The 16,820-nt window shown below is 34.6% G+C and overlaps 1 protein-coding gene across 2 annotated transcripts in view; it reads left to right on the plus strand.

Moving 5' to 3' along the window:
• The window catches only part of VEGFC (vascular endothelial growth factor C), a 75,122-nt gene extending 58,801 nt beyond the window's left edge, over positions 1-16,321 (plus strand). For both annotated transcript variants that reach the window (XM_018080041.3, XM_029961569.1), the window contains exons 4-7: positions 7,500-7,651; positions 10,551-10,660; positions 10,919-11,249; positions 15,479-16,321. In XM_018080041.3, the coding sequence (XP_017935530.3) occupies positions 7,500-7,651; positions 10,551-10,660; positions 10,919-11,249; positions 15,479-15,593 (708 nt within the window). In that variant the 3' untranslated portion in view covers positions 15,594-16,321. The remainder of the gene's footprint in view (positions 1-7,499; positions 7,652-10,550; positions 10,661-10,918; positions 11,250-15,478) is intronic.
• The last annotated feature ends 499 nt before the right edge of the window (positions 16,322-16,820 follow it).

A 16,820-nucleotide genomic window follows, 5' to 3' on the forward strand; every position in this document is an offset into this window, starting at 1 on the left:
TTTTACTGTATTAAGAGATATTAGCATATTTGTTTTGTTGTAATGCATCTTCCTCCAGGTGTATGTGCTGGGTTTTATTCTTCCATTTCAGGGCTAGTGATCAGGTGTAGAGATCATGCACTAAGCTTGTGAGCTGCCTTTAAAGAAGAAGCATATATTACATTATTTTAAGTAGCTATAGGAATTATCACAGTTATCTTACAACAACATTTTCCTCAAAAAACGTGTAAAAATAATCACACTTAAAAGTGTTTGCTAGGTTATTTTGCTGTTGTTACGGTATTTGGTAGGGGGTTTGTTGTTTGTGGGTTTTTCACTTTTTAGTGTAAATCTTGTTTCCTCTTTCAACTAGATTCATCTGGCTGAAGATGCAGTACATATTTAAAATGAAGATCCAGAACTGCATAGCCAGCTATAATATCATAGCCCTTGAAATGTCACTCCTTTATCATGAAACTTTTTAGTGCTCTGAGGCTTCTTGAGAGGGAATTAGGAAAAAGGGACATAAAGAAAACAGAAAAAACTACTCATTTTTTTAAATGCATTTTCTGCCTTCATTTCTTATCAATCTGTTTGTCTGAAATGGTATATTTTACCATGAATTTTCAGTCCCAAATTTAAGCTAGTGGTAGACAACTGTACAGCACAGGAATAACGTAACTCAAATAGCTTAGAGAAGGAAAACTACAACACTGACTTTTCTCAAGCCCTGTTGTTTTTCCCATTAATAGGAGAAACTGTTGTCTTAATTTGTTTATTACTTTAAGATGCAATTAATTCCTAAGTTACTTTGAGATACAAATATAATTCTCATGTTAAAACCCAAGAAATATGATCTTTTTTTTTTTACATGTATTGATGAAGTTTAGCCTACTGAAACAAAGGATGATCTAGTCACAGAGAGAGTTGTTCCATGCAACACAGATTTCCTAGTCTTTGAGCACCATGTCAGTTTGGGGTAAATAATATCTTTCTCTTCATCTTTCTGTTCATGTCTATTGAATAAAGTAGGTTTCTACCCAGTAGAAAATGTTTAGTAGTGAGTTTCCTTTTGAAGTTCTTGATGTTGTTGGTTATGATACGATGTAGTTCTAGTTAAAGATTTGAGAGACTCTGAAAAGGAAAATCTTAAAGGTTTTATCACAAAGAAGAAAGAGGAAATAACATTGTTTTATTTTCTTACCTATCCTGAAAAAACAGGGGATTTAATCTCTGAGTTTTCTATCTTGCTTCTGCTTTCCAGTTTTGTCTTGTCCTTGACAGAATGCAGTTTAGAAAAACTCTTAATAAAGGAAGAGACCTATAGCTATATCTCTTCATCTGTCACCATCTCAAATAGTTTTAAAATTATGTGACCACAGCTTACCCTATATTAGATGAGAATTAGGAAGAAAAAAACTATTGGATTCAAGACCTTCTGTGGAATTCAGGTACCCTTCACGTCTATTTTCACTACTGTTTCTCTATTATTTCCTGAATGAAATGGGAACAAATGATTACTAACCAGGAATCTTTTTTTCATAATTCACTATTTTTTAGCTTTATTTTTGGTGCATAAACTTCATAAGATAACTTCATAATGTTCACCCTGCAGAAAAAGTGCTTAATGGGAAATTAATTTTTCAGCTGGAGGTCTTACTGTGAGGGCAAGCTCTAGCATTAGTTCCAGACATTAAAGTATAAAGAAGGCTGATATCAGCTTTCATCAAAATTAATTAAAAATAAAAGAACTAAGCATAGAAATTATTTTTATAGGGGGCAAATCATTGATTGCTAGGAGGATGGACCAGGTCAGATGTTCCCAGATTGCCTTGTGGAACACTCTGGTGGTCCAGAGAGAGGTCGATAGTTTAGTTCAGGCTGTGTTCCTCCTTTCTAGCTACTTAATTTTATTGAGAAAAAAATAGAAAAGTATTCTGCTTTGCTTTTAATACCATCTTTTTTCCCACAAAAACTGTTTCTGTAGTTGCTAAGGGATGTTTATACAACCATGATTGAGATATGAGATAGTTTCTTAATTAAGATATAGTATAAAGTCTACAAAAACTTTTGAGGACCCCCTAGGCTAATTCATAAAATCCAGTAGACCTTCTCTATCTGCGACACTGCAAAACTCCAGTTTGTAAGTGGTGGCTTGTCTAGTAGAGGTCTATGGGGAATGTTTTTCTTTTGGTTTGTGGTGTAGTTGTGTTGGTTTTTTTCTCTAATTTGTTATCAGTCAAGCAGCTGTTCTCTGTTTCCACGACAAGAATAATTAAAAAATTGGAACTACCTGGTGCAGCAACAGCCTGTCCCTCAGCTGCACTTTTTTTATGCCCCACCTATAGCCACTTGTTTATAGGTTGAAGGGAAGCAGGGAGCAGATGTCAAAGAGCTGTCTCGCTCCATTCTCCCTCTTGGCTGGCAGGGTGACAGTTTTTTGACTTCTTTCAGATCATTTGTTGTCAAGGTCCTAAATCTTCTTGTTTCATGATTACAGTAATAATCCCTCAAAGGAAAACATCTATCCAAGCAGTTCGAAATTAGATTTAGTGGAGCTTTTCTCACAGGAAACAAGTTAACACCTTGAAATTGTTGGCCATGTTTGAGATCTACATGGTGTTCCTTTTCAAAATTTAGATATGCCTATGTCACAAGACTTTTCAGTTGTTTTGAGCATTACTATTTATACCTTTTCCCATGCATTTTTCTGTGTAAGACTGATTATTTAAATTATATAGTAGGTACTATTAATAGTGGGAGATATGTAAGTTCCAAATGGTGTTTTTTGTAGAAATTTCTGGAAGAAAAAAAAAAGGATTAAAAAAACCCAAACAAGCATATTAAATAAGTATTAAATTTATTTCATTAGAGAAGTTACCTGTTGTTGTATCATACATAAGCCTTGAAGTACTGTCTTTCAAGAAAGTTAGACAGTAAAATAAAGATGATGTACCATCTCTCAAATAGTTCATTTTCATTCTTTTCAGTATAGAGATGTTTAGTTTTGAAATCAGTCTTATATCCTTACCTTAAAAATCTCTCCAGATACATTGTACTCTATTACACTGGTTACATTTGGCTGGCCTTACTGACACTTAAGGAAGTGCAAAGATCACAAGTGATGGAAACTTAAACTCAATCAATTTAAGGGAAACTTGCCAAAATAAACTAACATCCATCAGAACATAGTGTAGTTAATGTAAGTCTTGGGAAAAAGAAAAAAAGAATATTCTATATTTGAAAAGTATCTAGAATGATAACCTTCCCTTATCCTGGTAATAAAATAACAGTTTTGTATAATTTATATTTTATAAGTCAGTGAGCATAATAATAATTTTAAGTGTGCTGATACAATGGATATTGGCACATATGATGATGGTGCTGAATAAATTAATTTAACCACTGAAGCAAAGAAATACTTTTTATAACAATAAACGGTTCTTCTGGAAAGTGTAGCACAAAGTCCTTCTAGTCTAAAGAAGAAGCTATCAATGCAGTGAATCAAAACTACACACCTTTTGGGCCTTTAGTAACCTGGTCTAGTGGAAAGTATCCCTGCCCATGGCTGGGTGGTTGGAACATGTCTATAAGATCCTTTCACTAGTCTGTGATTCCTCCTCCATTGAGGAGGAATACGTGGAAGATTCCTATTTCAGGAGTTCTAATAGCGCTTTTGGTCACACACTCAGAGATTCCTGTCTTCTGTTACATTTTTTCTTTTTTTTTTCTTTTTTTTTTTTTTTAAACTTAAAAGTCATACTAAGTTCTAGGTTGTGCACCAGACTCTTGTCCTACCCTTGTGTCTGTTCTTCACTCCATCTGTATAAATGGTTAAAAGAAGAGCACTGCCAGTGTAGGAACTGATAAGAGCCTACTACAGGGTGGTCCATGGGACCACAGAGCTCTGGCCTAGAAGCTCTTGCAAGGATCTCTGAAGAAATGACAAGGTGGGAAAGAAGGGGAACTGATGGATTTGGCGTCACAGTAATTGCTGGTTGCAGAATGTCAATGGCCAAGTCTGGCTGGGTGGAGTAATTCAGAGATACCTTTGCCTGGTGTCCTCTTACTGTACTTCTCACCTGAGAACTACATTACAGAGCATGTGCACTGATCTTCAGGGATTTAAAAAAACTGACAGGTAAAAAAATGAAAATCCGGGGGAAAGTGATTTTTTGTGGTATTTTTTTGATAAGTAAAATGCATGATAACTTGAAGCTGAACAAAAATCTCATGCAGTGTCAGATCTAGGCACCGAAATGCCATCTTACTGGGAGAGCCTGTTATTGATACACCCACCTATATCTTGTTGGGAAGGAATGAGGGAACCTTCTTGATCCAGAATTAGTGGGGACAAGATGTATGGGTGCCAGAATGCTAAAAGTCATGCTAAGGATCCCAAGAAGAGAGAAGGGAAATCAAGCTTTGTGTGCTGGCTGAAAGGGAAGCTTCATTTAGGCTTAAATGAGGGAAGGTTGTCATGAAGAATTATCAAATTGTATGAAGACCTAAGGAGACAAGGGCCGAACACAGTACTTTGAAGAGAAATATTAAAAACATTGAGAAAGACTGGAAGATCTTTCATCTGACTTTCTGTGGTCAGATGGCTGAATGGCAGGAGTTGAATTCTTATGAAATTCACTAACTATATATGGTTTTTACCTGTTCTTCAGTTACGCAGAGCTTCCAATAGTATGTGTTATACACTGAGATTAACTGTTACTGAGTCATATTTATGATTATTAGCTTCTGTGGAGCAGTTAGGACAGAGCTTTGTGATTTTGTGTGGTTTCTTTTTTTTTTTTGTTAGATATAATACTCTTTAGTTATGTGATCACATATTGCTTCTGTTCTGCTTTCCCCTGGTTTCCTGATAATGAAGTGTTGGTAGCAAAAAGGTACAGAACAGCATGGGCAAATTGAGTCTATTTTTTTTTCTTCTGAGTATTTGTCTTAAGCAATACTCATTTAAGGTACTTTAATTTGCTGTTTAATGTACCATAATTACTAACATTTCTCTGAAGACTGCAGGCAATAAAACCTCTCCACTTTGAAAAACTGCCCTAATCCCTAATATTATCAGATGTCATGTTCTTCTGGAAACTGAAACTCATTCTTTGTAAGTCTTTCCTGAATGTCTATCTTCAGGCATTGATATCTGCGAGAAATGTCTTTTCCCTTTTGCCTGTAGTGTGAATTAGTTGGATTTTTACTATGATTTGAAGTTGAAAAGGAAGAGAAGATTTAGACCCCTAAGAATGCAGTAAAACCAGATGGTTTTGAATGAGGGATCAGCCAGAAATATAAGCCATTTGATCTCCAAGAAGAGTTACCCATTTGGGCAATGTGAGCACCAGCAATAGTAGCCCTAGCCAACAATGTTACCAGAAAAGAAGAGTGGAGAACCAGCCTCATGCATAGATGTTATCCTGAATTTTTCACAGAAATATCATTTCTAGGTATTGACATTTGGCTGTTACATGTTGCCAACATGCCCTATAGCGACAGCAGATTTTGAGCTTATTATTCTATTGGATGAGGAAGATAAGCAAAAAATAATTTAGATGTTAACGAAACCAGAAAGCATTGCACATAGTGAGGTTTTACCTAAATTGAAGATTCAAACACAGCTTATGCATACTGAGAGTTATTCACTTACACTTAAACAGCTTCATTGAATTTAGAGATGCTGCTATCTCAACTGAAAGCAGAATATAGATTTTCTGTAGAAAGCATCTTATTTTCAAATGCCAGAGATTATTTTAACTGAATTATTTTTAGTATTAAATACATTTTCTGTAATAGACTACTTTTCAAGAGTTTATTTCTTTTGAAATATCTTCTTGATAGATTTTCATTATCAGAAGAGGAAAATATCTCTTTTCTCCAGTATGCATCAGATTACAGTATCCCAATAGCACGTGCAGACAAAAGTGTCAGAAGAACAAACCAATGATTCCAACCCCAGTATTTCACTTCCAGCCTTTTCATTAATAAAAATAAATGTGTTTTCCATTCTTTTTCAAAATGCTAGTTTATGTATTGTCTTAAGCACTTTATGAAAGTCAGGACTAGAAATGGGATAGTATATATAATGTATATATAAATAAATGTATATATAAAAAACTATTAAGAGAATTTAGTTGAACAAACTGAAGCTTGTTCAATCAGGTCAGGGAAGCTAGTCTGCCTTTAGTAGTTTAACTAGACCTTTTTCTCATTGCACCACTGAGGTGTTGATGGGAATAGTTGTTAGCAATATTCGTCTGTAAACTGATACCTTTCACAGGTGAAATGGAAGGATAAATGTAAATTAAGACAATTCGTGTTCGCCATCATGTCCACTCACAATTGATAGGTTTCAGCCGTTTTTCCGAAATTTCTCCCAGTGATTACTGAAGCTGAACAGAACAGCTGGACAGGGACCTACCTCTTCTAGGTAGGTTGGAAGTGTAGCAATAGTCCTATGTTGCCATCTCCAGTGGTCTGAAGTCTGCTGTGCCTTGCAGCATGGCAAACTGATCTACTGCAAGAACAGAGGAAGAACAGAACATCCTCTTTTTTTTTTTTTTTATCTGCAGTTTGGTCCATATAAAGACTCATGCTTATTTTATATTCTAAGATTTATCAGTTCTTCCTATAGTGGGTTTTTATTTCAGCTTAAGAAAAGCAAGTTCATACTTTTCAGGAGACTATTGATAGTTGAGTCTTACACTGAAACCTACTCAATTTGAGAAAGTAGATATCCTGAATTGAAAACTGTAATGAGTCTCAGTCTTCGTCTGTTATCATATGTACAGTTTACCAGAAGGTGTTACTGAAGTTGTCTTTTTACCAATTGAAATATATTTCCCACTAAAATTAGGATTTTATGAATTCTCATACATGATTATTTTATCAATAGTGGTTATTTCTTAATACCTTGAAAACAAATTAATAGTTCAAGATATATTCCATTATGGTAGGCATATAATTTGCAATGATATAAATACTAAAAAATTAAAAAAATACAGTATGCTGCAGTTCTATAGTTATTGAACCAAAAATGGTTTTATCTAAGTCCAATATATTCCTTTTTTACACAAGCTCTTATAATTGTATAATTGATGTATTAGGTTGTAACTTACCCACTTTTTTATATTATTTTTGGTTTTCAGCTTTTTGAAGCACTTTCCAAATGTTTCACTTTGGATTTTTTTTTAAAAGACTACCATTTTTGAAATCATCTCCTAGAAAAATGAGTTCTTTTTACGTTTTACACTTTTATGTTAAATGTTATAGTAAACAATCAGGCACGTAAGAGAGTTTAATCCTAAAAATGTTTATTGTCATGCCATAACTATTGTATTAATTTTGCACGTAATAATTATTTAGCAGTATAATTGAATGCGCCACTGAATGGTGGAAGAGAGCAGAAAAATGAACTTAATTTCCGTATAAGTTTTTTGGTATGTGCTTACATTAGTTTTAGTTGGACAGATCTATATAAAAAGTTTTTTGCTTTGCTCTCCCTTTTGCAGTTGTTTGAGATCACAGTACCTCTTTCTCACGGCCCCAAACCCGTAACCGTGAGTTTTGCCAATCACACGTCCTGCCGATGCATGTCCAAGCTGGATGTTTACAGACAAGTTCATTCTATCATAAGACGTTCCTTGCCAGCAACACAAACTCAGTAAGTATGAGACTTGTCTTCCCTTTCACATTATGAGCAAGCCTATATAATTAGATTATAAACAGTGCTGGAAGTTTTTATAGTTATGATAAGTGAACTACACAGTAGTAGTAGCAGAATGCATCGTGCAAGGGAGCTACCATATTTTACATTAAGAGGAGCTTTCTAAATTAGCATTACCTTTTTATCCAGGAGATAAACTAGAGTGAGATAATTTAAAAATCAGTAATAATGTTGTTTGTGGGAGTTGTTTGATGGAAAGAGGTGCAATCCAAGACAAACTAATACTAGGTCAGAATATATACAGGCTTTCTCTACTGTTCAGTACTCTCTCTATGTTTAGAATCTATGGCTTTGTACAATAAACCAGAAAAAAAACCATAAAATACTAAGTTGAGTGCTTCTAGATTCTAGAAAGGAAAGACATTTGCATGTTCCTGGTGGGTTCCTGGATGGGTTTCAGAATCCCATTAGTGTTTTTTAATTTGTAGTGAAGTATTTCTTTTCAACTTATTATTTTTTTCCTTAACATTTTGATTTATAGGTTTGAATGCTAGTGAAGCTATTATTAAGCCAAAACTTGGAAATTTACTCTCTTGTCACAGTGGGAGATCTGCATGTGTGCATGTATTTATGTACATGCTCATTTTAACAGAAAAATATAAATTACTTTCTTATGTATTACTGCAAAGAAAAGCCTAAGAGTAAAGTCTCTGGTTTTAGGGTAGTAACCCTTGGGATTTAATAAGAATTCAAGGCTGGATTATACCAAGATGCACAGGCATATCATAGAAAGAAGAGAGAGACCACATGTAAAGTATAATACAAATAGTTTATATTTTTTATATAAAATATGTTTTCTGCATGACTTTATCCTGAGAATTAAGGTCTAGGTCTTTGCCTGTTCTCCCACTTTTTTCCTTTCTTTCCCCCCTTCTAAAAACTAATAGCTGTTTCTATGTACTTGTGGAATGGAGGCATGTCAGTTGGTATTAGTCAGTGTTTCAGAATACATCCTGGATTAATGGTATTTTAAGTAGTACTCTACTCCATTTATATGGAATGTCATCAAGACATGTACCTGAGTTACAAAATTGTCACCCTATTTTAGAAGTTTAGTGATTAGAGGTAGAGCGGAACAGAGAGGACTTCAAGATACATAATTCAGATCAAGTCTCTACAATTACCTCTTTGTCTCAAGACTTTTTTTTTTTCAGTTGAGTGGACAACAATACAAAAAGAGGTGATGACATTTTCTGCAAAGTGGTTTTGCATCTGATTTTTTTTTTCTAGCCTTCCTGAACTTTTCTAAAATGTCATTTTAAATTTTCAGCCAATTGTCTGTACTAGAAACCAGAGTAGAACTTGTAAACAAGCAGCTCCATTCCTTTTGCTGGGTGTCTCCAACCCTGATACTGAAATTCATTTAATTCTGTTCAAGTTCTGGTAATTTGGGCTTTGTATCAACGTTGCTCATGAATTTACATGCACTTGGTGTTTTCTTCATACTGTCACCTTGGTTTCCTTCTCTAATTAGTTTTAAACACTCCCAGCTAGAGCCAGGCTGCTCCAGGTGTGAGTGTGGGTTTTTTTTTTCTTTAATTTTATTTTTTTTAACAGAATAGAGTAATATGTCTGTAAATTATCTTTACTATTTCTCGAGCAGAATCAGGAGGCAGGCTAAAGGAAACGTGCCAAGTGAGGGAGCAAGAGTGAGAACACTAGTGGAATGAAATCAGAAAACACCAGTTTCATAAAACATGAGGCGATGCAGGGTGATGTTAAATTACAGCAGCCTTTACAATCAGAGTGGTTTAATGTGTTGGAGGGGAGTGGTGTACTTGAATGATGGTCACAGAATGTCCCAGCACCTGCATTTTTGAATGTGTGAGTAATGGTGCTCAGGGGAAAGAAAAGTGCATCAAATGTGTAATATATGTGTTGCTTTAACAGATTAGGAAGATTTTAGAAATACTACAGAAACAATGAATAAATGACACAGCTTGGATACATGAGGTGTATCAAAGTTGTAATGTCAGCTCTGATGATAAAGAAATTGCAAGCAAGGAAGATGGGATAATACACATAAACATTCTATCTGTGGCTCACCCACTAGCTCAGTTCACTCAGTCTTTAAAAAGGCAAGAGCTGCTGCTTGAATTTTTTGCTTTTTTTGGGTATAATTACCTTGGCTGCAAATTTGGGTATAATTACCTTGGCTGTAGCAGATAAAGAGCAGAGAAAAAGAGTTAACTTCTGTATTGTCTTTTATTTCCAAAGTGAAGAGCCATCACCGCTGACGTCCATATCTTTAGGTTCAAGAAACCTGTCCAGAATTTGAGTGATTAATGAGAAAGTGTCAGTTAATGACACATAACTTTCACATAAAGGGGAAAAGAATCTGATAAACTGATTGTATTTTTTAAATCAAAGCTTTGTCTACAGCATTCATTCAGAAACTATTATCTACTGTCTTTTGACATCTTATGTGTAAAAACATTTTTGAACCTCAAAAAGCAACATAAAAAAATGTTGTGATCACTATACAGTATTTGGCATATTTTTAATATTTTTTTATTTTCTAGATGAGGCTTATATTCCAGGATTAGATCTGTTTCCAAACTACATTAGCAAAGTACAAATATCAGCTTCTAGAAGTTATAGCTGAAACTTGAAATGTGAGCTGGTTTCTTCAACAAATGGTTGGAGATCCCTGTATTGGGGAGGACCTTAAATAGTAACAGATTTGATAGGAGTAAAAAATAAGACTATTAATGAGGTGACACTCTTAGAAAGATATTTTTAGTGGAGAGGAAGTAAGGCAGTCAACACCTAGAAACTATTCTTTTTCCTTTTGAATTCTTACGGTAGTAAATGAACAGCATATTTAATTTCACAGGTGTCATGTGGCAAACAAAACTTGTCCAAAAAATCATATTTGGAATAATCAAATTTGCAGATGTTTGTCGCAGCATGATTTTGGTTTCTCTTCTCACCTTGGAGATTCTGGTAAGCACTTTTTCTTATAAGACTGAATGTAGCTCTACATTTTGATTCAACTAAAGGAGAAATTAAAAACAAGAAGTAATTAGTTGTGTCTTTTTCTGTATTGATAATATTACTCTGTATTGCCTGTCTTTTGACATGTACTTGTTCTTGAAACATCTTAAAAGGTATGGATTTGCTGTCATTTCTTCATATAAAACTGGGTGGAGTGGGTAGACACAAAATTCTGGTAATAGTGCAACTTCTCTGCTATATTTCTAGATACATCTGAAGGATTCCATATTTGTGGACCAAACAAAGAGCTGGATGAAGAAACCTGTCAATGTGTCTGCAAAGGAGGCATGAGGCCCTCAAGCTGTGGACCTCACAAAGAATTAGACAGATCATCATGTCAGTGTATGTGCAAAAACAAACTTATCTCCGCTTCCTGTGGGCCCAATAAGGAATTTGATGAAGAAAAGTGCCAGTGTCTATGTAAAAAGACCTGTCCTAAACATCAACCTCTAAACCCTGCAAAATGCATCTGTGAATGTATAGAATCTCCCAATAAATGCTTCTTAAAAGGAAAAAGGTTCCACCACCAGACATGCAGGTAAAAACAGTCTTTAGTTCTTTCATTGTGTTTAAGGCATAAAATTCTGCGTTGTGACATTAGCTGGCTGTTGAATTGCTTTGTAGTCTTAAGTAAACAGTAAGCCTGTCTTCAGTTCAGTTTTATCTTCTGTGACTTTTATAAACTCTTAATAGGTAACTATTAGGCATAATAAGTATTCTAAAGCATAGTTTCTTGTACTCTTGCTACTACTACAGCATGTGATTTTTTTTTTTCTTTTCAGAAAAATTAAGTCTAAGCTTAATTTTTCAAGCTCCTTGTCTTCTAAATCCCACTCTATTTTTCCCAAGAACCGAATATTGCAATTTAAGTAACTCAAATATTCATATAACTCAAATATTCCTAGTTAGATTTCAGGCCTTAGTTCTGGAGATACCATCATTCATTTTCGCTTCATAAATTTTGGAATCACCCAGCTCTGGGTGATTTCTGTGAAAAGTGGACATATGTAACTATAAAAGAGACTGCCTGCATCCATCATTTAAAATGAGATTTAGTCAGGAAGAAAACTGCAATTTCTTTATATATCATAGGACTTTTTCCTTCCATGACTGTTACACCCATAACATTAGCAGTCTATATAAAAATGAGGATGACTTTAGGTTCTGAGAAACAAAAGTGTTATTTCTTCTTTGTATATTACGTGACGAAAGTTATCATGTAAAGTCAGTTCTCTTGTAAATTTCTTAAAGCAGAAACAATGCAGTTTGGAGCAGAAAGATCACTTATTTTTTAAAAAGGGTGAATTATTTCTATCATATCAATGACAAATAACTTTTAAGGCACTGGAAATGGAAAATAGCAAATTGGGACATTTAAATGTATAGCAATATGTTGCTTATCAAAAAATCTGTAATTTTTAATATAACATGTAATTAGTTGGAGTAAATATATTGCCACATATACATTAGTTCATCTTAATGAAAAAAATGTCTATTATTAGGAATGACACGTGTTGAAGTCACTAAAATAGGGGAAAATATTAATAGTAATGGGCATTACCTGTTTTTCTACGTTTGGCCTTTTGACTGAAATATTAGAGTTGTTAAACATCAGAAATTATTTCTTCTCTATCATTCAACTCATATAATTTCAATTTTATGTTTGCAGAGGAAAAGAAGCCAATCTGATTACATAAGCTTTACATATTGCAAAGCCTTGGCACTACTCTAGTGTGCACTTCCAGCAACAAATATAAACCACGTGCACTTTAAAAGAACATTCATAACTGGAGAAGTCAGGCACTTAAAAAGCTAAGAAATGCCATAAGAAATATGTATTTCTTTTAAAGACTTAGTATTTGAAAGAGGAAATTGAGTTCAACTTTTCTCTGTTATGTTGTGATTGAATATAATACAGTTTGAATCGCTTTCTCACTTCTGAGGACAGTGTGATATAGGATGCTTTTAGCTGTTTCTCTTTTCTAAGCAGTTTGTGTGCAGAAGGAAATATTTGTATATGGTATTACTCTATACGTCTACAACCAATAGTCCTGTAGAGGTTAGCACTGTCAAGGAAAATAGAAGATGTAATCTCTCCTGCTTAAGAAAGGACTTAGCATAGGTTTCTCACGTTTTGGCTCTGTCCAACACAACCTAAATCAAAAAGGAATAAAAATTCTATAACATCCTGTTTGAAAGATCCCTTGCTGTCCTGAGACCACATAAATAGAGGTACCACTCTATAACTTTGTGCAAGATGCCTGAGCCCTAGACATGAGCAGAATCCTGTAGCTGTGGCCTAGACAGCTCCCTGTGGAGAGAAGTGATCCTTGTAGCTTCTGGTTTTGAAGCACCAATACTTTTATGCACTGTATCTAAAATCCCTCTGCCTAGGGTTATGCCCTGTTACAGAGAAAAGGAATAAAAAGTCATCTACAAATACAAAAAACAGGATGAAAGATAAAAAGGGGGGGAAAAAAAGCATACTGACTTTAATGCTGATGATACTGATGATGCTCTGGAAGTAGCATTTCTACTTGTTTCATCTGTGTTGTTGTTAAGACTGCCCCAATGACAATTTGGGCATTCTGCAGCAAAAAATCGCAATTACTGACCACAAAGAGAAAGTTGCTGCTGACTTGCCCAGAACTGTGTATAGTGACTGAACATCTGTCTTAGTTCCAGCATGCTCAGATTATCCTCATCAAAGCAGACATCTGTCACATGAAAACGCCCTGTAAACAGCATTCAGCCCAAATCTTTTGAAAGACCAGATCTATTGTTCAGCAGTTTCCTAAGGAAACCACATTTATGTAGTTACAATTACTCTACCACTATTCACCCTGTGCTGTCACCTCAAAAATTTATTTTTGGTCAGTTTTGGTAGGGCCAGATAATTAGGCACTTCAGCTGCAAAGCATTTTAGAGGAGGATAGGGACTTTCTTGTTCAGTTGAGAAGTCCCAAATAAGGATAAGACTGCAGTAACCCGACCTTAACTGCTGCTAGACATAAAATCACATGGGAGAGATGCTATATAGCACTCTCCTCTGTAAGTTGAAGTTCACAAGGAAGCATGAATTCTAAACAAACTGAACTCCTCATACTTAATGACTGTGTGACTGCTTTACATTGTGTACAATCATAGGTGTGTGGAAGAGTTCGGTTTTGCTTCTTTTTCTTCTTATTTCATTTTACTGTCATTCAGTATGTGAAATGGTCTAAACTTGCATGACAGAGATAGGCAAAAAGGTGAGTTCAGTGTTTTATCCATTGCATATCTGTGCATACCTTTTTCCCAGAACAAACCTGCTGCTGGCTGCCTGTTTGCTCACAGTTAGATCCTTTTGCAAACCATTTTGTTGCTTTTTACCACCATTTCCAGACTTTTTGGGGAAAAGATGAATAGAGCTTCGAGAGATTCCCATGAGCTGCTACACTGATTTCAAGTATCTATATTAAGTGGCACAAAATAATGTTTCTCCCTTAATTACAAAGACCACACTGGTGAACTAATCTATGATAAATGACATTGAAAACACTGAACAAGATGTGACTAGTTAATAAATGTCATGTTTACAGTCTTCCTCATTCCTTATTGTTTTCCTCATAGCCAGTTTCATTGGTTGAACTAGCTGGAGTGAATTAATGTAATTGTAATGCAGACCTTATATCATAAACAAATTATTGTGAAGTAGTAACTTGGTATCCAAAGCAAGCATCCAGAATTCTAACTTATCAGCAACTTATTTAAGTACAAGTTTTAAGTATAACTGTGATGAAATTCAAAACATATACTTTTGTCTTTTGACTCGTTGCCAATGTAGGAAAAAACCCCCAGACTTGTACTTTGTCTCCATTATACACCAGAAAGTATTCAGCATTGTTATTGTAGGGTTATTTTAGGTCAAGTTCTTGTTTTAATAGAAAAGTAAAATAGGAAAAGGAAGGGTTCAGGGACAACCACAGATACTATCTTTGTATAAAGTTCTATTTTTCAGTCAAGGAATTGATGGAAGAAAAATTCTGCTACTCCTTAGGTACATGTTATTTGTGGTTCAATGTTCTATTTCTGTCAAACTTATTTTAATCAAGTAGGGATGAATTCTGTTCATTTCCAGTAATATTTATCAGAAACATGATAAATAGGCTCTGATTTTTCTTCAGAATGCACACAGATACAATATGAAGTGTAGATACATTCCCACTCAGAGACTGGCTATGGGAATTTGCAGCTTGAAAGGAAGTATGGTCTCATTTTCAAGATCAGAGTCACAGTTTAATATATGTAGACAAATCTCTCAGGCTTATTGCAATAATGAATAAGGTGAGAAACAGTCCTGGGATAGTAGATGATAGATTTGATTATGACGTGATTCTGGATCATCACCTTGAACTTGCAGCATGCAGTAGGTCATAACAAGCCAATTTGAGCACAGAAAAATATCCTATTTTGAAAATTAAATTTAAGGAAACAGTACTCAAGATTAGTGTGACTTCAACCAGGCAGTGTGGTAAAAAATACTCATGTGTATCTGTGACAATAGAATAATTTCTCTTCAGTAGCATTCATTATTCTTTCAGTGTCTTTTGTGAAGAGTAGTCCAACTAAATTAGTGGCAAGAACATAAAAAGAGGTTAAACTATATGTATTTGTAGGAATTAAATATCACATTGAGAAATGGCAATGTAAAGGCACACAGATTTCTACTCCAGGCAAATATAAATGATCATATTATATTAATGTCCACTTTTTTCGTTTCTTTAGCTGTTACAGACCACCGTGTACAGTCCGAACGAAACGCTGTGATGCTGGATTTTACTTTAGTGAAGAAGTGTGCCGCTGTGTACCCACATATTGGAAAAGACCACTTATGAATTAGTGAAGAGATCACTACTTGCTATGTTGGTGTACATTTTTCCATTAGAACAAAAGAAGAACAGAAACTTTGCTAATATTTGGAATTAAATGTTCACCAGAGACCCTGTGGGGCTTTCAGAGACAGACTCATGCTTTTCTCAAGATGTGGAAAGCAAATGTAGAAGATAACTGGGGTTCATGTTTTGTAAAGAACTCAATAAGAACTTATTTTCTGCCAATGACCAAACAGCCTAGGTTCTCCTTCTTGTGATTTTTTTAAGAGATAATGACTATATAATTTATTTCCACTAAAACCATCGTGCAGCATTTCTGTTTATAGCAGTAACAATTGTTAAAGCTCACTGTGATCAATATTTTTATATCATGCAAAGTATGTTTAAAATAAAATGGAAATTGTATTATATAATAGTGAGAATGTTTAATCATCTGGCTGAAAAGGAACTCGGATTCGGCTTTATTTTCAGGGTTTTTAACAGAGGAAAAGGTGATTAGGAGAAAGCACTTTTAGGAAAGGAGGACTACAGACGTTGCCTCATACCTTTTGTGTATGTAATTTGAAATACAAACAGTTATACTGGAATTTTCATGAGCCAGTGATATTTCTGCCTCTAGAATGAAACTAGCAAAGCAAGTACAATTAATAACTAATGAAAACATTGGAGATCCTGTACATTGCTTAAGGATAAGGACTGTGTTTAAAGCACAGCAGCAACTACTTGCATTCCAATATATTCACCTTCTCTTGTTAATATTCCTAAGGAATAAGATAAAGTAATGTCTATTCAAGGTTGTTATATGACAGCGGAAATAACAACACTGCGTTTTGTTTACTATAACAAACTATAGTGTAAATTTTACAGCTAAATCATTCAAAATGCTTTGATGCGCTTTACTCTCTCATATAGCTGGTCAGATATCTTGATCAATGTATGTGTAAGCAAAAATATTTTGAAGGAAAAAAAAGCAATTTATATTCCAATAGGGAGATAAAAGAACTTATACCAGTCTGGTGTGTATTGACATAGTCTCTACATTAAAAAATTCCCTTTTTTTAAGAAAATGTGAAATCGAATATCTGCAATTCTAAAAAGAAGTAAGAAGTAAGATTTTTAACTTGCATGGGAAGAGCAATCTATTCAAAATTAAAATATATCAGAAACTGTTAAAATATGGAAAATTTGTTGGGTGCAGAAGTGGAACAAGCAAAGCTGCAAAGCAAGATTTTTGT

Source organism: Manacus vitellinus, unplaced genomic scaffold, assembly GCF_001715985.3.
Source record: "Manacus vitellinus isolate BGI_N305 unplaced genomic scaffold, ASM171598v3 scaffold_0_pilon, whole genome shotgun sequence".
Taxonomy (NCBI): Eukaryota; Metazoa; Chordata; class Aves; order Passeriformes; family Pipridae; genus Manacus; species Manacus vitellinus.